The following is a 24,296-nucleotide window of genomic DNA, read 5'->3' as shown; positions in this document are numbered from 1 at the left end:
AATGCCTGCAATTTAAGTTAATACTAACATAAATTTTCTGATTTGGGACAATTTCCTGTCTGATATGTAGCTGGCTTCTTTTTTTCTTTCATTCCATAGGCTATCTCTTCACTTTCCTTTGTTACACAGGTCAAATTTCATGTAATCTCATTTGTCAGTTCTTGGGCTTATTTCCTGTGCTATTGGGGTCTTCTTCAGAAAGTCCATGCCTATGTCCACGTTGTGAAATGTTTTATCAGTGTTTTTCTTTAGTACCTCCACAGTTTCGGGTCTTAAATGAGGTGTTTGATCCTTTTGAATTGATTTTTCTACAGGGTGAAATATAAATATCCAGTTTAATTGTATGTGGATAGCCAGTATTACCAACATTTACTGACCAGGCTGTTTATTTTCCAACGTATGTTTTGGTACATTCATTGAAAATCAGGTGGTCATATATGTGTGGGTTTTTTTCCGGTTCTGTATTTCATTACATTTGTCTATGCATCTGTTTCAGTACCACAGTTTCCTTTAATCTCTTTGTAAGAAAATTTGTGATGGAGTACTGCACTTTTTACTTGACTGCTTTAGTTATTTGAGGGGGTTTGAACTTCCACATGAAGTTCAGTATTTTCCTAGTTCTGTAAAGAATATCACTGTAATTTTGATTTAGATTACATTGAATTTGGTATCTGATTTTCATAATACAGCCATTTTCACTATGTGATATTTTTCCAATCCACTAGCATGAGTGGTTTTTCTATCTTTCAAATTTTTTTTGATTTTCTTCTTCTGTGTTTTAAAGACTTCAATTTAGAGGTTTCCCCGCCTCCTTTGTTAGGTTTATTTATAGGCATTTCACTTTATTATTTTTTAAAGATATATTGAATTTAAAGAATGATATCTGTGCAGGGGACATGTACACATGACTGTGAGTACCTGTAAAGGTCAGAAGAGGTCACTAGATTGCCTGTAACTAGAGTTAGAGGTGATTGTGAGCTACCCTACATGGGTTCTGGGAACTGAGTTTGGGTCCTCTGGAAAAGCAATACATACTTCTAGACATGGAGCCGTCTCTCCCATCCTTTTATTGTATTTTTGAAGTTATAGTGAATGAGATGTTTGTTCTAATTTGATGTTTGACAAAGTCATTATTGGTATACAATAGGGCAACTGATTTTTAAATTTACATTTATTTATTTACTTGTGTATGGGTGTACACATGTATCACTGCTTATATGTGTAGGTCAGAGGACAGCTTGTAAGAGTTGCTACTGTCCTACGATGTGTGTTCCGGGGTCAGACTCAGATCATTAAGCTTGGCAGCAAGCACCTTTACATACTTAGCCATCTTACTGGCCCTGGATGTTGATTTTTCTATCCTGACACTTTGATGTCACTATTTTATATTTTAAAAATATTTACGACCGAGCCTAGAGCAGGTCGCAGGCAGCAGCTCCGTACCCAACCGCAGAAAACCAAGAAAAACAGGGACTCCCAGGAGCTTGAACTCACGCAGCATCCCAGGTAAGGAAAAAGCAGCACTCACCCCAAACAGGGAGCAACAGGGACCCACTGGGACCCAGGAATTCGCTCCTGGCCTGGAGCGGGCTCCATCCGATCTGGGCCCGAGCACTCGCAGATCCCGAGAGGCAGCTCTGCACCCAATCTCGCAGACTCCAGAGGAAGCGGGGCTCGCAGGACCTCTGTGCCAAGCAGGGTCTTGGGCTAGGAGGTGGCAGTGCTTGCCCCCGAACAGGGAGTGGCTAGGACCCACTGGGACCCAGGAGTTCACTCCAGGGCCCGGAGCGTGGGTTCCTTCCGGTCTGTGCCAGAGCAGATCCCGGGAGTCAGCTCTGCACCCAATCTCACAGAACCTAGAGGGAGCGGGGCTCTCCGTGGCTCAAGCTAGCTCAAGCAGTTTCTTAGGCTAGGAGGTGGCAGTGCTCGCCCCCAATCAGGGGGCAACTGGGACCCACTGGGACCCACTGGGACTCATTGGGATCCAGGAATCCGCTCCTGACCCCGAGCCCCGGCCCCTTCCGGTTTCCACCTGAGCACCGAGCACATCTTGGGCCTCATCTCTAACTCAAGCAGCAAAACCCATCCCAAACAGTTCTGACACAACCTAGATAATAGGAAAGACAGGCCCCAGTCAGAGACAGCACTGATAGCACAAAGGTGATCCAGATGGCGAAAGGCAAGCGCAAGAACACAAGCACCAGCAACCCAAGGTACTTGCCATTATCAGAACCTAGTTCTCCCACATTAGAAAGTCCTGAACTCCCCATATCACCAGGAAAACAAGAACCAGATCTAAAATCATTTCTAATGATGATGCTAGAGGACTACAAGAAGGAAGTAAATAACACTATCAAAAAACTTGAGGAGAACACAGGAAAACAGGATGAAGTCCTTAAAGAAACACAAAAATCCTTTAAAGAATTACAAGAAAACACAAACAAACAGATGAAGGAATTGAACAAAACCATCCAGGACATAAAAATGGAAGTGGAAACAATAAAGAAAGCAAAAAGGGAGACTACCCTGGAGATAGAAAACCTAAAAAAGAAATCAGGAGTCATAGACACAAGCATCACCAACAGAATACAATAGAAGAAAGAATCTCAGGTGCGGAAGATACCTTAGAAAATATTGACACAACTATCAAAGAAAATGCAAAATGCAAAAAGTTGCTATCTCAAAATATCCAGGAAATCCAGGACGCAATGAGAAGACCAAACCTAAGGATAATAGGTATAGATGAGAGTGAAGATTCCCAACTTAAAGGGCCAGTAAATATCTTCAACAAAATTATTGAGGAAAACTTCCCTAACCTAAGGAATGAGATGCCCATAATCACACAAGAAGCCTACAGAACGCCAAACAGACTAGATCAAAAAAGAAATACCTCCCGTCACATAATAATCAAGACTCAAAATGTACAAAACAAAGACAGAATTTTAAAAGCAGTAAGGGAAAAAGGCCAAATAACATATAAAGGCAAACCTATCAGAATTACACCTGACTTCTCACCAGATACTATAAAAGCCAGAAGATCCTGGACAAATATCATACAAACCCTAAGAGAACATAAATGCCAGCCCAAGCTACTTTACCCAGCAAAACTCTCAATTACCATAGACGGAGAAACTAAGATATTCCATGACAAAACTGAATTTACACAGTATCTTCCCACAAATCCAGCTTTACAAAGGATAATAGCAGGAAAGCTCCAATACAAGGAGGGCAATCATACCCCAGAAAGAGCAAGAAAATAATCCTTTTCCATCAAACCCAAAAGAAGATAACCACACAAACGATGTCTCCACTATTAGCAAAAATGACAGGAAGCAAGAACACCCTCTCCTTAATATCTCTTAACATCAATGGACTCAATTCCCCAATAAAAAGGCATAGGCTAACGGACTGGATAAGCAAACAGGACCCAGCTTTTTGCTGCTTACAGGAAACCCACCTCAGTGACAAAGACAGACACTACCTTAGAGTAAAAGGTTGGAAAACAATTTTTCAAGCAAATGGCACTAAGAAACAAGCGGGAGTAGCCATTCTAATATCGAATAAAATCAACTTTCAACTTAAAACTATCAAAAAGGATAAGGAAGGGCATTTCATACTTGTCAAAGGAAAAGTCAACCAACATGAACTCTCAATTCTGAATATCTATGCGCCAAATACAAGAGCATCGAATTTCATAAAAGAAACCTTACTAAAGCTCAAAACACACGTTGCACCTCACATAATAATAGTGGGAGACTTCAACACCCCACTCTCAGCAATGGATAAATCATGGAAACAGAAACTAAATAGAGATACAGTAAAACTAACAGAAGTTATGAACCAAATGGACTTAACAGATATCTATAGAACATTTCACCCTAAAGCAAAAGAATATACCTTTTTCTCAGCACCTCATGGTACCTTCTCCAAAATAGACCATATAATTGGGCACAAGACAGGCCTCAACAGATATAAGAAAATTGAAATAATTCCCTGCATCCTATCAGATCACCATGGTCTAAGGCTGGTCTTCAAAAATGACAAAGAGAATGGAAAGCCCACATTTACATGGAAACTGAACAACACCCTACTCCTTGATAATCAGGTAAGGGAAGAAATAAAGAAAGAAATTAAAAACTTTTTAGAATTTAATGAAAATGATGACACATCATACCAAAATCTATGGGAAACAATGAAAGCAGTGCTAAGAGGAAAATTCATGGCTCTAAGTGCCTACAAAAAGAAACTGGAGGGAGCATACACTAACAGCTTGACAGAGCACCTGAAAAACCTAGAACAAAAAGAAGCTAATACACCCAAGAGGAGTAGAAGGCAGGAAATAATTAAACTCAGGGCTGAAATCAACCAAATAGAAACAAAAAGAACTATCCAAAGAATCAATAAAACCAGGAGCTGGTTCTTTGAGAAAATCAACAAGATAGATAAACCCTTAGCTAGACTAATCTGAGGGCAGAGAGACAGTATCCAAATTAATAAAATCAGAACTCAAAAGGGGGACATAACAACAGAAACTGAGGAAATTAAAAAAATCATCAGATCCTACTACAAAAGCCTATATTCAACAAAATTGGAAAATTTGGATGAAATGGACAATTTCCTAGACAAATACCAGTTGCCAATGTTAAATCAGGACCAGATAAACCATCTAAACAGTCCCATAACCCCAAAAGAAATAGAAGCAGTCATTAAAAGTCTCCCTACAAAGAAAAGCCCGGGACCAGACGGTTTTAGTGCAGAATTCTATCAGACCTTCAAGGAAGACCTAATCCCAATTCTTTTCAAACTATTCCACAAAATAGAAACAGAAGGTACACTACCCAACTCATTCTTTGAAGCCACAATTACACTCATACCTAAGCCACACAAAGACCCAACAAAGAAAGAGAACTTCAGGCCAATCTCCCTTATGAACATTGATGCAAAATTACTCAATAAAATTCTAGCGAACCGAATTCAAGAACACATCAAAACAATTATCCATCACGATCAAGTTGGCTTCATCCCAGGAATGCAGGGTTGGTTCAATATTCGGAAATCCATCAATGTAATCCATTATATAAACAAACTCAAAGAAAAAAAACCACATGATCATCTCACTAGATCCTGAGAAAGCATTTGACAAAATTCAACACCCCTTCATGATAAAAGTCTTGGAAAGGTCAGGAATTCAAGGTCCATACCTAAACATAGTAAAAGCAATTTACAGCAAACCAGTAGTCAGCATTAAACTAAATGGAGAGAAACTTGAAGCAATCCCACTAAAATCAGGGACTAGGCAAGGCTGCCCACTCTCCCCCTACTTATTTAATATAGTATTGGAAGTCCTAGCCAGAGCAATTAGGCAACACAAGGAGGTCAAAGGGATACAAATTGGAAAGGAAGAAGTCAAAATCTCACTATTTGCAGATGATATGATAGTATACTTAAGTGACCCCAAAACTTCCACCAGAGAACTCCTAAACCTGATAAACAACTTTAGCAAAGTGGCTGGATATAAAATTAACTCAAGCAAATCAGTAGCCTTCCTCTACTCAAAAGATAAACTGGCTGAGAAAGAAATTATGGAAATGACACCCTTCAAAATAGTCACAGATAATATAAAATACCTTGGTGTGAACCTAACCAAGCAAGTAAAAGACCTGTATGACAAGAACTTCATTCCCCTGAAGAAAGAAATCGAAGCAGACCTCAGAAGATGGAAAGATCTCCCATGCTCATGGATTGGAAGGATTAATATAGTAAAAATGGCTATTTTGCCAAAAGCCATCTACAGATTTAATGCAATCCCCATCAAAATTCCCACTCAATTCTTCTCAGAGATAGAAAGAGCAATCTTAAAATTTATTTGGAATAACAAAAAACCCAGGATTGCGAAAACTACTCTCAGCAATAAAAGAACTTCTGGAGGAATCACCATCCCTGATTTCAAGCTGTACTACAAAGCAATAGTGATAAAAACTGCATGGTATTGGAACAGAGACAGGCAGGAGTATCAGTGGAATAGAATAGAAGACCCAGAAATGAACCCCCATACCTATGGTAACTTAATCTTTGACAAAGGGGCTAAAACCATCGAATGGAAAAAAGATAGCATTTTCAACAAATGGTGCTGGTCCAACTGGTGGTCAGCATGTAGAAAAATGAAAATTGATCCATACTTATCTCCTTGTACAAAGCTCAATTCCAAGTGGATTAAGGACCTCCACCTAAAACCAGCCACACTGAAACTAATAGAAGAGAAACTGGGAAAAAGCCTGGAATACATAGGCACAGGGAAAAAGTTCCTGAACAGAACGCCAATGGCCTGTGCTCTAAGACCAAAAATTGACAAATGGGACCTCATGAAGCTGCAAAGCTTCTGTAAAGCAAAGGACACAGTCAATAGGACAGAGTGGCAACCAACAGATTGGGAAAAGATATTCACCAACCCTACATCTGATAAAGGGCTAATATCCAAGGTATACAAAGAACTGAAGAAATTAGACTCTAGACAATCAAAGAACCCTATTAAAAAATGGAGCACAGACCTGAACAAAGAATTCTCAATTGAGGAAGCTCGAATGGTTGAGAAGCACCTAAAGAAGTGTTCAGCATCCCTAGTCATCAGGGAAATGCAAATGAAAACAACACTGAGATTCCACCTCACACCAGTCAGAATGGCTAAGATCAAAAACACAGGTGACAGTACATGTTGGCGAGGATGTGGAGAAAGAGGAACACTCCTCCACTGTTGGTGGGATTGTAAACTGGTACAACCACTATGGAAGGCAGTCTGGCGGTATCTCAGAAAATTGAACATATCGTTACCTAGGGACCCAGCTATACCACTCCTGGGCATATACCCAAAAGAAGTTTCAACATACAACAGGGACACATGCTCCACCATGTTCATAGCAGCCTTATTTATAATAGCCAGAAGTTGGAAAGAACCCAGATGCCCTTCAACAGAAGAATGGATGCAGAAAATGTGGTACATTTATACAATGGAGTACTACTCAGCTATTAAAAACAATCAGTTCACAAAATTCCTAGGCAAATGGATGGAGCTGGAAAATATCATCTTGAGTGAGATGACCCAATCTCAAAGGAACATACATGGTATGCACTCACTGATAAGTGGATATTAGCCCAAAAGCTCACAATTTCTAAGAATCTTCATATAGACCACATAAAACTCACATAGAAGAAGGAAGACCAAAGTATGAATGCGTTGGTCCTTTTTAGAAGGAGCATCAAAAGTTTCAACCACAACTCCCAAAGTCTAAACCACCAACCAGAGAGCACAAAGGGAGGGACTCACGCACCCGTATAGGGAATTGAGGGTGACCTTGTTAGACTCCAGTGAAAGTGGAGGGCCAAGGTCCCCAAAAGTTTGGATCCCCTACTGTGTTGGAATTCGAGAGCAGGGAGATGGGACTGGGAGGATGTTTGGAGCACACCATCACAAAAATTAGGAGGAAGGGGTAGGGGATAAGGGATTTGGGGGGAGAATGAGAAAGGAGACAACATTGAAAGGTAAATACGTATAATACCCAATAAAAACCCCACACAGATAAAGGATTTTAAAAAAAGGGAGTCTATTTATTTTAAATTAATTTCAAAAGTTTCTAGGAGATGCAAATTGGCTAAGATACTATTTTAAGCTCTCCACAAAAGAATTTAAATCTCTGTTCAATATTCTCAAGAGAGAGGTAAACCCTAACTTCCTCAACAGTTAATTGACAAAAGAGAGGTAATCTCACAAAAAGTAGAAAAAGCTATTTCTAATCGATATATCATATAGTCTGATTAATTGTCAGTGGAGCTATAAAAGTCCTTTGACAAAAGATTATTAAATAAATTTATATATCCTTAAAAAAGGCCTTCATGACTCTCTGAGTGTGGAAGGAGCAACTGTTGGCGCTTCTGTCCTGATTTTACAAGAACTCTGAAAAATTGGCTTTAAAAACAAAAGAGGGGGAAGGGTACCCCCTCAGAAGGAGTCCCCCTGAAATACTCTCCATCATGCCTTGTTCACTTTTCTCTCTCTAAAGCTGAAAGCTCATGGCAAATCTCTTGCTGACCATGTTGGTGACCTCGGGCACCACCAAGACCAACAAAACTTTGCCACAGATATGGGGAAGGACCCTCATACCCATAAAGGGAATGCCCCAGTCCCAGTTCCCTTATGGAGCCGAAGACTGATATGCCTGCCCAATACCACAGAAGGCACAGCTAACCGGCTACCACAAATATTAATGAAAAAAATAGATACCCTCACAAAGCCAGACCCAATCATAAATACGATGAATAACAATTTACATCCAGGGAAGAGAAATCTCCCTGAGAATCCCCTTCTTTTTTCTTTCCAGGTAAAATTGAATCACCCGTGATGCCTGCTATTAGAAGTTCTAACCCAGATGGACCAGAAGCCAGGAGCCTCGCCCTTACCCTCACCCCCTACCTTTTCCCACCTGCACAAGGTCCCCTGAAGCTGGGCAACTGCAAGATCCTGCTTGGCAACTGCAGATAGACTCAAAGCAGTGTACCATATCATCTGAAGAATAGCAGGGAGACCATAACTCAAGCAGTGTACCATATCTTCTGAAGAATAGCAGGTTGCAGTCCTCCTCGCCCCCACGAATAACCAGGACCCGCCGGTCGGGTCAAGTGGCACCCAGACGTGGGGCTCGAGGCACGGACCCATCCGGACGGACCGTCATTGAGAGGATGTGCGCACGACATCAAGATTGAGCAAGACAGAGATCATCGCCCGTGACCTGTCGTCCACGGAACCAGGTTGATGCTGCCATCAAGAAGGCAGTTGAAGTTCATTACCATCAGCTGAAAATTGCAGAGGATCCAGAAGTGACTCCACAGGAGACTGACACAGCTGTCAGCTCCCCTGCCTCCCCCTACGGTCGACCCCTAGACTTCCACGCCCTCCAGAAGGGTTCCTGGTATGCCTGGCTTTGCCCTCATTTCTCTTGCTAGAGAGCTTGGCCTCTTGATCACCACAACAAAAATTGGCTTTTTCCTAAACCAAGGCCACCCTTGATATGGCTGCTAACATTGGGGAGCCTTCCTTTATGACAATATTACACCCCAAACTGACAAATGGTTGGTAACTTGAACATTTACAAGAGACTAGGATGGCTGTGAGTTAGTCCAATGACGGGATTATTGTAGGTCCACTTCCCAGGGGCCCACCCAATGCAGCCGAAAAGGAGTGCGTGGTGCTGGGAGTGGGTGCAGCCTACATGGCCTAAGACAGGGCTCTCACCCTCCTTTCACCCACATCAGAGTCCCTTGACGTTGTCCATCGTCGACAGCCTAAAGCCTTCGACCATCGATGTGACTCGTCTCACATCAGTGTTTTGGGGTTGTGAACTTGTCTAAGACCCCCCATAATTAGACATCCAAATTCAAAACTCACATAGTTGGGATTGAACATAAGACGCCTTCTCTAACTAAACAGAGAAGGGGGAGATGCCAGAAGCCAGGACCCTCGCCCTTACCCTTACCCCCTACCTTTCCCCACCTGCACAATGTCCTCTGAAGCTTGGCAACTGCAAGATCCTCCTTAGCAACTGCAGATAGACTCAAAGCAGAGTACCATGTCTTCTTAAGAATAGCAGGGAGACCATAACTCAAGCAGTGTACCATATCTTCTGAAGAACTGCAGGTAGATCATAATTCAAGGCAGTGTACCATATAGACCATGACATGTTTCAAGGCACAGGCCAAGAAGATTTTGTACTTTTCCACCACCTGGACCCTCTTACCCCCTCCCCTTGTAAAACATGCTATAAAAAAGCATTTCATGTTCAAAAAAAAGAAATTAAAAAAAATATTTACTTATCTTATATGTATGCGCATGTGCCTGAGGGAATGTATGTGCACCGTATATGCACGATGCCAGAGGAAGCATCAAATTCCTTGAAACTGGAGTTACTGATAATTGTGAGTCACAGAGTGGCTGCTGGGGGTCAATCTCAGGCACTTTTCAAGAGCATTAAATGCTCCCCCCTTTTCAATTTTTTGTCTTTGATTATTTAATTAAATATTTTACAAGTGTCTTTGTATCATTTCTGCTCCTTCAAGTAGCTCCAATAAAACTCATTGGTTCACTTAAAAAACTGAAATAGAATTCTATTACTTTTTTCCTTCATTTCCTTGCTCCAGGTCTTCCCAGCTACCCTCACTCAAACCTTCTCTCTCAAATTGTCCTGTTTCTCAAATTGATATACTTTTAAAATTATAATTGTTATATGCATGTATATGTGTATGTATGTATGTATGTATGTATGTGCATGCACAAATACACACACACACACACACACAAACACACACACACAAACACCCTGCTGTGTCACCTTTTACTGTTTCTGTCTATATGGTTTCGAGGCTGACCACTCTGTATTGGACAACCAATAAGGAGGCTCAACCCTGGGAAAGGCTAATTCTCCTCACAGCAGTCATTAGTTTCTTGTAGTCCTTTGTCTAGAGGTGGGACCTGGTAAAATTTCCCCCTTTCACATTAACATGTCTATTGATATTGACATTGTTCCTGTCTTTTCTATGTACCCATTTCTAGGAGAGACTGTTTTACAGCAGGCTTCTAGATATTTTGACTATTATAATTGTAGATTCAGGTGATATGATGCAGATGTATATCCATTTGTTCTATGCTCTCTACAATCTGTTGATCTCTGTATTGTGCCCAGTTGTGGTTTTCTATGATGGTCTACATTTGCTTCAAACTGAGTGTGATGGTTTGAATGAGAACAACCCTCATAAGCTCATATATTTGAATATTTGGTCCTTAGTTTTTGGAATTGTTTGGGAAAGATTAGAAGGCATGGGCTTGTTGTTTGAGGTGTTATCACGGGTGAGATTTGAGGTTTTAAAAAGACCGTACCACTAGCAGTATTTTTTGAGCCATTGCTCCATTATTGATGCCTCATATAGACTGGGGGCTGGGGATCGATGTACAGACAATTCCCCCTACCTATAATTCATTTTATATGTGTTTGGAAAAATGTTTTTGTTTTTTGTTTTCTGAATAAAAATGATTCTAAAGCAAAACAAAACAAAAAACCATGACACTCTGTTAGCTCTGTTGACTCTCAGCTACCACTCCAACACCTTATTTGCCTGCCTGCTGCAAGGCTTTCTTCCATGATGGTCATGGAAACACTCTTTGAAACTGTAAGTCCCAATAATTATTTTGTTCATAGTGTTTTTTTTAAAATAGCAATAGGAATGTAACTAAGGCAAAGAGACTCTGATGAGGTATGGTGGTTACACTTATTAGTGATTATAAGAAAAAGATTTAGAATGTGGTAAGGGATTGTGCTGGTCTTACACAGTGGCAGTAGTAGATTCTTATGTCCATTATGTCATTAGATATAGGTAATTGGCTAGGTTTCCAGTACCAGGTATGCTCTCCCTCATGTTGTATGGGGCTTAAGTCCAATTAGACAGCTGTTGATTTCCAGTGGCATATGAGTGATGCTCTTTGTACTGTTAGGAATTTTTTTCTATACTGGTCGTTATAATGCTTCATAGGTGTTGCAGCTGGGTAGAATAGCCAAAGCAACCCTGAACAAAAAGAATACTGGAGAAATTGCTATTCCAGACATCAAGGTATGTCATAGAGCTATAGTAATGAAAGCAATATAAGACTGACACAGAAGCAGATGTGCCAAACAGTGAAATTAAATAGAAGACCCAAATGTGAGTACTAATTTCTACAGTCATCTGATGCTTAGCAAAGAAACAACAATGAAATACACCATAGGAAATACAGCAACTTCATCAAATAGTGCTTGGAAAACTGTATGTCCACATGCAGAAAAAATGAAGATAAGATCCATATATTATCACCCTATACAAGATACAAGTGGATTAAAAGACTTACATTTGAAGCCTGAAAAAATAAAACTACTAGAAGAAGGCATAGGCAGCACTCTGAACCCAGCTATGAACCAAAACAATGACCAGCATAGCTTCTTAACCCTAAGGGTGCAGTAACAGCACACATACATGTGGTAACAAACAGCTTTCTAATTGGATTTAAGACCTACTCAACAAGAAGGAAAGCATGCCTGTATTGAAGTCATGGATTTTGGAGGAGAACCTATAACCATTACTTTACTAAACTAACATCATCCCTAACGACATTCTAAGTATTTGTCCTTATACCCACAGATAAATGTGGTTCTTACCTCTCATCAAGGAAACTTCTTTTTGCAACAGATGGAGTCCGTTATGGAAAACTGCAATCAAACAAAGAGCAGAGCTGTAGAGAAACTTCTACACCTAAGACTCAGTGATCATTGTGGATTTAGGGGGCAGAAAGATTGTAAAAGCCAGAGGATCAGGGAGTTTTGTGTGAGATTGTGTCTCCTAGAAATGTTAGAAGCTACATCCATATAGTCTCATCAACATGACTGCCTAAACATGAGTTGGACAAGGACAACAAAAGACATGATAAAGTAGAAAGGAAAAAGGTCTCAACTCTACTGGCAACTAAGGAGTGCTGAGAGTAGGAGAAATAGTCTTCCCCAGGGAAGAGCATACCAATTGATTATCAAGTATCAAATGGTCATCCTTGAAAACATACATATAAATAACATTCTAAGACTAATCAGGTTGTATTTATACATTTAGAAATATATATGTCTATAACAATTATGAAAAAAAGAGGCCATGAATTTGAAAGACAGCAAAAAGAAATATTCAGAAAGTTTGGAAGTAGGAGAGGAATGGGGAAAAAGATGTAATTCTAACATCAAAAATAAAAGAAATACTTAAAAAACAGGAAAATATACACGAATAGTTAAGGGAAAGCAATACAATAAAAATTTAGTATCTAAATCCTATACCAATGAACATTAAAAGAAGAGCCAAATCTCCTGGCAAGTTATTATAACCTTCATCCAAGAAAAAAAACTAGTTTGAAGAATGAGAGTTGTTTTCTTGGTTAGTTATTTGAACTCATTTAAAAAATTGGAATTAGATATTAATTTGAATTATTCTTTCTTAAAGTTGTAGAAAGCATAATTTGCTTTTTATGTGCTGGAGGATATTTCTATCTATATTCAATAGTATTTTTCATCATTTAATATTTATGTCTGCCTATATTTTTGAGATCATTAATCTATAAGTTAAGATAAAAACAAAAACACTAAACCCAAGTAGTCATTTGTGTTTAGGAACAAGAGTGGCAAGTTTTGTTTCCCTGCAGTGCAGTGAAACTAAATAATAACAGATAGTAATATTTACCACTCAATATCAACAATATAAATTTCAGCATTAAAGGACAGTTTCCTATCAAGACAATTAGGCTGTATTAAATATTACATTTCCAGGATAGCACTGGGATCTTGCAATGAATTTCCTAGATAAACTGAATGGCTATCAGGAGAAACTATAAAGGTCAGGTGTTTGGGATACAAATTTAAAATTTTAAATTATTATTAAAAAACTTCACACAATGTATTTTGATCATGTCCCAATTTCTTCCAGATCCTTCCCACTTCTCTTCCCAACCAACTTTATAGTTTTCTTTCTCTTTAAAAGGACCGAAACACAAAAGCAAACAAACGAAAAACCCAGAAAACATACTCTCACACACATAACTTCCCCTAAATCAAATTGAAACAAACAAATGAAAACAACCAAAATCTGAAATCAAAATAAACACGCAAATGACCTGTTCAACAAAAGACACTCAAACAAAGCAAAATGAGACAAAAATGCCCTTTAGCTTGTTTTGTGTTGACCAACTAACTACTCTTGGAAGTAAGGAGTAGGTGTTAATATACCAAGTGAGACTCCATTGGAAAAATTTGGGTTTTGTTTTTACCAGTATGTTTCACTTGCAGATAGCTTCTTAGTTAGAGGTGAGAGCCTGAATCCTCTTCCTCCTTAAATATATCTTGAGACGGTATTTTACATATAAATCTGTTTAACCAAAATTTAGGTAATGTCCTCATTATTTATGATAAAAATATATTCTTATGAGTTAGTGGAGTGGTGATGATGGAAGAAATTGTATAATCCACAGAAAAGTGAAACAATTAGCAAACAAATGGGGATTAGAAATTGTCTTTTGTTATTGCACTTGATCTTAGACAAAAGGCCAAGAAATGATTTGTATTTTCTTTTAGACTAACAGAGGGCTTTGGAATGAATCAAAGAACAACATTCTATCTTTGTATTGTGAAAAGATAATGTAACTCAGGTTATACACATAAAGCAGAATAGAATAAATTATTTTCCTACCTTCTAGTATGATGATCCTTACTAAAATGTATCACTTGAGTATATATCACTGTGATACCAATCTCACCTTTCAAAGTTTTATATTTTCCATAGTTGGAATCACTAATGTTTTAGTAAGAGGAAGTTCTTGAAAGATATATTTGATTATCTTGAAAAGGCCAATTAAAATTGTATTCGCATATTTACTTTCCTGCAAACTCAGGAGACTTTATAACCAAAAATGCCAGTTTACAATCTAAGAAGAACACACATAATCAATTATGTTTATTTTGAAACTTAACATACAAAACATTTGCTTGAGATCAGAAGTGCATTTTAAGGATACACAAGCAATGCTTGCAGAATGAAATAAAAAGTTAAGTATATAACAGAAAATAGTCTGGCTAGTTTATGAGATTTGAAAAGGCTTCTTATGACCGAAGGGATATATGTAAAGACTGTAGAGTGTTAATGTCATAGAATAGTATTATTTTGCTACTAGGAATTGCAAATATAAAGCTCCTAATTTAAGTATTCTAAGTGACTTTTACGGCATTCTTTGGACTAAATCATGTGTTTTTGTAATGCCCATCATATACCAGGAGAACATGGTCCACAGAATCAACTAAGCAGGGCACATAGGGGCTCACAAACACTGAAATGGCAATCAGGGAGCCTGAAGCAGCAATTGGGTCTGAGGTAGGTGCTTTGCATAATACATATGGTTCTGTAGCTTTGTCTTTTTGTGGGACTCCTAACAGTGGGAGTGGGGATATCTCTGACTCTTTTACCCGTTCTTGGGATCCTTTTTATCTTACTGGGTTGATGTGAGGGTTTGTGCCAAGTTTTATTGTGGCTTGCTTGTCATGGTATGTTCAGTTGAGATCCATGGGAGACCTGCTCGTTTTTGAAGGGAAGTGTAAGAGGAGTGGCTCTGAGGGAGCGGGCAGATGGGAAGGGGGAGAACTGGGAGGAGGGGAGGAAACTGGAGTAGGGGTGTAATATATGTAATATATGAGAGAATAAATAAAAAATAAAAACTTGCCAGGCAGTGGTGGCGCACGCCTTTAGTCCCAGCATTTGGGAGGCAGAGGCAGGCGGATTTCTGAGTTCAAGGCCAGCCTGGTCTACAGAGTGAGTTCCAGGACAGCCAGGGCTACACAGAGAAACCCTGCCTCGAAAAACCAATAAAATGAAATGAAATGAAATGAAATGAAATGAAATGAAATACCTCACAGACATACACACGTATAAGTAAAACATAAAATAAAATAAAATAAAACTTGTTTAAAAAGCATATACTTTGATGTATCATCAATCCATCCAATTTCTCTCCCTCCCTCTCTCTCTCTCTCTCTCTCTCTCTCTCTCTCTCTCTCTCTCTCTCTTTCATTTGTCAATCAAGTATCTCTCATCTGCTTGTGGTAAGAGCATAACATATCTGTCCTATTCAAAAATAAAGGCACAGTGATAATGGAAGGCATTATTTTGTATAGTAAATCTCTAGGACCTATTCATCATGTATACCTGAACTTTGTATTTGAAGATGATGGCACAGATACCTAGCAAATTAAGAATGTAGATTCTGGCAACAGAATACTTGGAGTTCAATCTTGCTTCTGAAACTTGCTGGCAAAATGAGGATGGTAATGGTACATACTCTGCAGGGCGTTTGTACTTATGAATTGACACAGCTAAAATATTTAAAACATTTAAAAAGCTTTTAAAATTAAAATTATATATACATATATAATTAAATGTTATATTCTTCCATGTAGAGATGTAATTTGTAACCTCAGGGAATTAATAATTCTATACAGAACACTTCCCTTTAGGAGAAAATACTAATACACATGGAGAAACTGGAAAAAGTAGTAAGAAGTTGTATGGCATAGGCTATAAAGACATAGTTCAAGGAAGAACAATACATTCATTGTGAGTTTGTAGATGACTGAAGTTTTGTGGCATATCTATATGGTACATGTGGGTACATATGTGAGTGGAACTGCAAATACAAACAAAAGCTTGGATGTAGAAATAAATGAGCAACATCATTATATGCACTAGAATTTAGCTGTGGCAATGTTTTGTTTGAATTCTTTCAAAATTAAAAGTGAATACAATTAATATGAATTAGTATATTTAACAACTCCCCTATAAATACTCTAACATGGCATCTTACTATATATTATTAGGATACATTTTTAGCATATCTAACCACATTTGAATCTTGCAACTGTCCATAAGAAAGCAAAACAAGTATCATTCTCAACTTACAGCTGAGAAAGTTAAGGTTTTAGGCTTAAGAGATTCGCTCAAAGGTACATTAACTTTGCTCAAAGTTAAAAGAGAGCAGATTAGCAGGCAGGCATCTTGGTTTCCAGACTCATGCACTTCTACCACAAAGCAGAAATGTAGAAAATGAGACCTGATGATTTATGACATATATGTTTAATATTTGTCTCAAGCAAGAGGAAACAAGAGTAATATAGGCACTGCCAATTTTCAGACATGTTCAACAGAAACCAACGAGTTCCAGTTAGTTTTGATCCTCAGTGTCCTCTCTTCATTATGCTTTAAACAAAATTTTCCAAGGGGTGCAGCAGAAGTGACATAGAAAATGTTTACACGTGGTAGATGCCGACAGAACTCCATTCATGGTTTGCCTTTTTTCCATCTCTATGATCATTTATTTCTTCTGAGTTAATGTGACTTTTGAAACTTAGAGTCAGGAACAAAGTGACCTTCAGCAAAACTTTGCCAACTAATATCATATTTTAGTCACAACCAAGCTGTTTCCAATGGTTTGTTTTAAGAACAAAGCTTCTGCTATAATATAAAAATCACTGTAAACAAATATTACTTTCAACATGCTAATAAAAAACAAAAAGTATAAAACAACACTAAATCTCATAACTAACTATAAATGCATATCATAGAACAAGATAGATTACATATATTTATATACATATACACAAATGCATATAGTTATTAAAGAATTAATGACATGGATATTCAAATTTTCTTCTGGTATGTGACATAGTAAATTTTGATTCCAACAAAACTCATGTAGAAAAGTAGACCTATTTCCTTTACTTCTGATGAATTTTGACTGCTTCTGCTCATATATGGGAATGTCAGTTGCCTTACTTATTAAGGAAGGATTATATGTTGAATTGAGATTGAACCGCAGTGACCAAGAAGAACACCATTCTTTTTTGGAGAGGGGTTGAGTCAAGGGCAGAAAAGAATTAGAGACAAACTGGCCTTTGATCAGATTTATCTTCCTTATTTTCCAGACTGTAAATTTCATGCAGCCTGTGGAGCTATTTGGCTGAATATTGGTCTGTTCTAGCACTTGAACATTCTCTTCTGGAGCTAGTCAGTACTACAAAGGAAACGGCTGACCGTACATTTCTGTAGGTCCTAGGTCATCTCCAGGTCTCATCTGATGGCATGCATGCAAAGGAATATGTTAGAGTGACTGATGACTATTTGCTAATTTTAAAGCTATATTTAAAAGCTGGAATCCAAAGTCTAGTACATAGCTTTTGTAACCCTTTTTATATTTTTGGTTTCATACTCAGTTTTGTAGTTCATAACAGCAAACATTCTCCACCATTCTGGTGAGTCGTCAAAAAAATCTGTGGGTTAGTTCACAGTTATAAACTGAATTTTGAACACTTAAAATATCAAATAGTAGTATTTATAAATGAGATAGATATAATTATTTGTAAACTATTAATGGGAGACTTTTTTAAAACTGTGATTTAGAAAAATACTTGTTAGGGAATTTCTTTTCCATTGTTCTGCACTGGAGATGGGTTTGAATTATTCTTTACATATTTCTTCTCCTTTTTCTGGCAAGGAAGCTTTCTTCTTGGGTATGTAAGTCATACTGGACAAAGAATGCTTTCTAAATGTAGACAGCCTTCTCCTAAAGTTTCCACCTGAAAAGAAATATAGCAGAGGATCAAAGCAACAATTTGATGCAGCTAGAGATAAAGTTATGACCACTGACTTCTGCATCCTAAGGACAGAATCACAAGGTTTAGATTCACTGTGTAAAAAATGAAGGTGGATAGTTCGTTGAATATGATATGGCATGAAGCTGACTAAAAAGGCAGCTGTCACAACTATGATCATTCCTATAGCCTTCCTACGACTTGGCAGGTTTTTCTTCATTGTATTTTTTAGTAAGGTCAGAATGATCATTGTGTAACAGACAATTATGGTGACGAAAGGGATGATGAAACCAAAGAATAATGACACATAATGCAAGATCAAAACGTATTTTTTAGCTTGATTGTCCTGTGGAGGCTCAAAGCATTTAGTATTGTTTTTCTCATCTCGGTAAGATTTGTACATTAAAAATGGAGAACTTGTTAAAATCACAAAAATCCAAATTCCAATACACACGAACCTGGCTTTTTTCTGTGTAACCAAATTAATGTTTTGGACTGGAAAGACAATTGCAACACACCGGAAAAAGCTCATAGCTGTCATAAAGAAGATGCTACAATAGAGGTTAACATACAAGGCATAGGTGGAGAGGCGGCACAAAAAGTCGCCAAAGAGCCATTTGCCTTTGTGAACATAGTAGACCACACGGAGAGGCAATGTACATACACAGAGTAGATCTGCTATGGCTAGATTAATCATATATACTTGGAAGGCTGATTTCTCATGGTATGTTTTTATGAGGACATAGAGCACAAAGCTATTGCCAAAGAAACCCACAACAGAGATCATAGAATACATAGTCGAGTACACTTGATTTCGGAATTCATCAATTGTGTCATGACATGTATTATTACTGTCAGATGCCGTCAGATTTTCAGCTCCATCCATATTCTCCAGGAATGTCGGCTTGGTGCCTACAACATATGAAAAAGATCTTGTTAATTAAACTAGATTTTTATAGTGCATGTCAATGTTTTATTTCATAGTGTCACTATAATTTTCTGTGCAACTAAAAATTAATAGATTTTTATTATTCTTTGAAATTTTCATACTTATATACAATGTGTTTTGATCATGTCCAGCATCCACATTGCCCTCCAAGCCCCTCCCAGCATAGCTTCCTCCCAACTTTATGCCCCCCTTCTCCATTTAAGAAATAATCCACTGAGTCCAATTAGTGCTGCACGTATGCAATCTACCACAGCTGGAAGCAATTGTTGTCCGGTTATGAGGAGAGAGACAGTTGAACTTTGCCCCCAGGAGGAAGGTTTGGGTCCTTCAGACATGCAAAAAAATGTTTTCTACCCCTTTGTTATCTATGTTCACCTGGTAGACGTCTTGTTAACCCCCAAGCCTAGATAAAATATTCCCCTCATATTGTAGATTGGACTGCTCCAAAATTTTACTTCAGATGAATTTATGATTTTTCACTTACAAAACAACTTTAAATATATCAGTTTTGCATATATGACTGTGTATGTATCTATTATCATCTTCTCCATGTTCATCATCAGCATCTAATTATCAACGTATTGCTTATAAGAGCTTTAAGTTCAGTTAGAGACTAAAATCTGCACAAAATACTTGCTTTCCCCTAAAAGAGAACTTCTAGGTAACATCTGCTGAATGGAGGTCATACCTAGGAAAATGATCTAATTTATGTTGGTGAAACTCACTCCTGTGGGAGAGGTTCTTAATCTGAAATTAAGCTCTATTAGATCCATAGAACACCACAGCAGGAGAAACCTAGTGGCCACATAGTTATAATAATGATGAGAGAAAAAGTTCCAAAGAGGTCAAATTTACAGTTTAATAATATGTACCATAATTTAAGGCTCTGAGGGAAGATGTGGTACAGTTAGTTGAAATATACTTGTTGGGTGAGGAAATTGCTGGCTGTTCCTTCCTGTTCTTTTCTCAAATTTGTACTCACAGCTTTGAGTTTAGGAATATACAGTTAGTTCTTTCATAGCAAAAGATTGTTACTTGGTCTGTCCAAGTTCTTCTTGGCAGTTAATAACCTCTGATTAGAAACAGCCAGGGATAAGATAGCATAAATAAGAATTATTTCTACAGTGCTCTTCAGCTCCATTTAGTTACTTATTAAAGTGGAAGCAATCCAATACTGAGTCTTGTAGAGATTTGTTGACTTTTATATGGCTCTTGATTTCTGATAAACAAGGTGTGTGGAAAAATGACAGCATATTAAAGAGCTACCAGTGTGAAATAGGATGAATCTTGTCCACATAGTGGGTATATGGAGATAGACAGCTCTGGTAGTTGTTGCAGGTGGGATAGAATGTACCAGGTTTCTAACCAAGAACACATTCATCCACTCAACATGATGCTTCTTCCATCATCTTGCCTTTCTACCTATTTATATTTTTCTAGCATTTAAAATTCCATTTCTCCCAACTTTTATATAAGATTTAAAAAATGATGAGGGGTAATTCTAAAGCTATAGAGAAAACCCAGCCCACCATTCCTGATATCTGCATTAGTTTTCAATTTGTGTGCTGGGTTTCTTTTTCTTTTGGTTCTCTGAATTCAGGTAAAGGAAGGGAAACGTTCCCAAATTAATCTACTCTTTTTGTTAATATTGTTTTAGGTATTTTCTTCAAACTGGGCCGTTTTATGTTATGAGGCACTAGATGGTGCTATTGAGATTTTTGGTATAGCTCTCCCCTTTTTAGTTTTACTCACAATATTTGAGAAATAAATGTAGCATGTTTTAAATCTGTCTCTATAATATTATATACAACATGATCTTATGTGGTCACCATGAAATGATTACTAATTACGTCATAAAATGATTTGATATAGACATACACTGTGGAATGTCTGACACTATAAAGCTAGTTAGCAGCTCCATATCAAACTCATCTTGGAGGTACTTTTCTGCAATCTCAGCCCTTGAAAAGCCAAAGCAGGAAACTGGTGAATTTGAGATCAGCCTAGGCTATACAGGGAGACCTTGGCTCAAAAACAATACATAGACAAGATCAAAACCACATCCATCATCTCATATTCTTCCTATTTTATTGTTCAGATTAAATCACACCTTTTTGACCATGCCTTCTCTTATTCTACATTCAAATAAATTTCTATCCTTGTAGAACTCCTAGAGAGTTTTCAATCTGTCTTGCACATACGTGATGTGTTATCTTTCCTTCCAGACTCTCTGGTTGATAACCATTTACAGCACCTTGCACAGGAACAGAACTCATCTTCTTTGCCCATAAATTCTCGGTGTTAATTGGAGTGATAGAAACCATTTATCATTTGAATGTATAATTATCCATTTAAAACCACTTACAGTGACCGTCTTATTGCACTATAACTCAAAGTCTTTTCAACCTCGGAGACTAAAGATGTTGACGTAGACAAAATTGCTTCATAAAGTAGTAAGGTACTAAATTATACAGCTTAATTGTAAGGGTTAAAATACTCGTGCCATTTATACACAGATTATTTGTCTGTCTATTACATGTTACAAATAAGTTTGAAATTCTCAGCTCCTTGAACAAAAGATACCAAATAGAGCTGATAAATAACAAAGTACATAAAGAAGAGAAAGCCATCTATTTCCATTAATTAGCAGAACTCTTTGAAACAGAATAAACATTCTTATAAAATGCAGTATTTAGATTTAAATATTTACACACAAATTAAACCAATTATTTATATTAAGGCATAAAAAGAAGATTGTAAATTTTTTAAACAAGGACTAGATTTTAAAGGGGTAGAGATCATTTAATGTAAAGTAGCCATTTGACATATAATGATATAAAGTGTCTAAGCAGCATTTAATTAGATTTTGCATAATTTACTATGATTTTTCGTAATGATGTGACTCCTAGGGGATGGATACAGAGAGTTAACTCCTTTGGAAGCCTATGATTTCTTAACAACCCAGTCCTGCCTTCAAAGAGCTCACAGTTGGAAAAGGAAGTGGGAGCTGAGGAGTAATAACTCAAATATTTGAGGAGGTTGTGATAAGTCTAGTAAAAGCCACCTTAGCACAAAGTAAACAAATCACGAATTGATTAATGAGAGGAAGCAGTAAACACAAATGGTGTCGACTTTATTTCAGTACAAATGATGAGGAATGTTACCTCATTAAGAAAATTGCAAATTAAACAAACTGGGTTTTGAAATGGGAGTCATACCTCTTTCTGGCACCACAGCACCCTTCACAAACTTTCCTTCTTACTGTGGCCACTGTTCTTACGTTGTAGTGTCAGAGTACACTCAAGCTGAAATCATAAGATTAAAAAAAAGGAGTTAGTGACCCTCAGAAGCAATCTGGAAGGGTCATGGGAATTTAGTAGCCTTAAATACAGATCCAGAGTGTGATGGAACATCAAAGCTATACTGACAGATTTAGGGCTGGCCATTGGCTTCCATGGCTCCTTGTTTTCCCTTTATTCTTTTTTACATTCCCAAGGGGAGGGAGACTTGGAATACAGACCATGAGTGGTCGCAGATGTTTGCTGATATATGTATTCAGCTTTTACACCTAAAGATAAGCATAACATAAAATGTTTCTTTATATGAAATCGTATTTTCTCTCACAAAGATTTAACTATAAAGTTCAAAGAGGGTATGATTTGGAAATTCTCATCCAAGGACTTAGTTTGCTAGGAATAGGTGTTAGAATATTAAACAAACTTTTCTGAAATGGCTTAGGGCACAGTGTTCTTTGAAAGAAGAATGACTTAACAGAACTTCAACTAGATCCCCAGACTCATAAATAGTACTTGCTGGTTTTGGTCACTAGTTTCACATATATACTTCTGGAGAGCAATAGTTTTAGAATCTTGGATACTTAAACTTTAAGTGGTATATATCCTTTCAACAAAATTGCTGTTGAGACTCAAACAGATAAAACAAATATGTCAGAAATGAATAAAGAAAGGCTTTCCCAAGGCAGTAGCAACCTGACACCTCTCAATTTTTGTTGTGTTATGGTGACCCTCATTCTTGTCTGCCAGCAAGATTCCCCAGAGGCTGGCCACTTTTTCTTTATGTGTGGTCCCAGAGCTAATAAAATAAACACCTTTCTCCAGTTTATTTTTATAAAGTAGAAGCAGGCTGGAACTTTCCAAAGGAAGTCTACTAACAAAAAAGGGGGAAATCAAAAAAGAAAATAAAGGAAATTCTAAGATATAAAATGTGTCTACTCCATAACTTAGATAATCATTTTTCAGAGCATCTTCTGGTTCTTCTCTCTCTTCCATTGTCTTCCTTTCTCCAGGTAAGTAGTGGATCCTTGGACTATGCTATATTCTGTGTCAAGTGTTGATTGCTGGTAGAGAATTACTCAGAGTTGGCTCTTAAATTTTGTTATTCAAGAAGTAACAATTTTCTTATTTGTTTTTCCCATCTCTTAACACACTGATGAAGATATACTAAATGAATATTAAATGTATAAGCTATTTCTGATCATAAAATTAAATTTTACTTGTCTAATCTAGAAAGAAAATTAACTTCAACCCTGCCATAGATTTTTGTTTAAACAACACTGGCATTTCTCCCTAGACTACTGCAAGAAAGAAAGCTTACGAATTTCTAAAATATGAGAACTGTGATCTTACAAATTTAGCATGCTAAATTTGTAAGCATGTTCATTTTCATGGTGGTTGTACAATTATAATCTAGCCTAACATGCACAAGCAAGTAAGTGTCACGTTATCTGGGAAATAGTGTAGTTTCTTATTCTTCTTCAAGTTAGCAATTGTAAGGCAACCTCAGTTCCTTTTGAATTCTTTGTTTACTTATAGCAGGTGTTTGGTGCTCTGTGATCCCATATCTTGACCCTCTTTCTCTTTCCGTTTACTTGCAGACTCTTGTTTCTGAAATCAGGCTTTGGCCAGTATTAGATATTGTCATTTTTAACTGTGTGCAGGAAAGGTGATGAAGTAAAGGCATAATTATGTGATTTTATGTGTATGTATGTGTACTAGCTACTGAATTCAGGCTCTTACCAATGAGAGCAATCAATCAGCGTCCTTCCTCTCTCTCTCTCTCTCTCTCTCTCTCTCTCTCTCTCTCTCTCTCTC

At 37.6% G+C, this 24,296-nt stretch overlaps 1 protein-coding gene across 1 annotated transcript in view; it reads right to left on the bottom strand.

The window, feature by feature from the left end:
• Window positions 1–16,703: 16,703 nt before the first annotated feature.
• Window positions 16,704–24,296, bottom strand: part of Cysltr1 (cysteinyl leukotriene receptor 1) — a 25,710-nt gene continuing 18,117 nt past the window's right edge. The window contains exons 2-3 of the mRNA XM_028784533.1: window positions 22,404–22,490; window positions 16,704–19,148 (exon numbers count right to left, since the gene is read on the bottom strand). Coding sequence (XP_028640366.1) covers window positions 18,103–19,122 — 1,020 coding nt within the window. The 5' untranslated portion in view covers window positions 19,123–19,148; window positions 22,404–22,490 and the 3' untranslated portion in view covers window positions 16,704–18,102. The remainder of the gene's footprint in view (window positions 19,149–22,403; window positions 22,491–24,296) is intronic.

The sequence above is a fragment of the Grammomys surdaster genome, unplaced genomic scaffold (assembly GCF_004785775.1).
Source record: "Grammomys surdaster isolate TR1022 unplaced genomic scaffold, NIH_TR_1.0 61, whole genome shotgun sequence".
NCBI lineage: Eukaryota > Metazoa > Chordata > Mammalia > Rodentia > Muridae > Grammomys > Grammomys surdaster.
The sequence above is the reverse complement of the archived record's forward strand: the minus strand, read 5'-3'. Positions and strand labels throughout refer to the sequence as shown.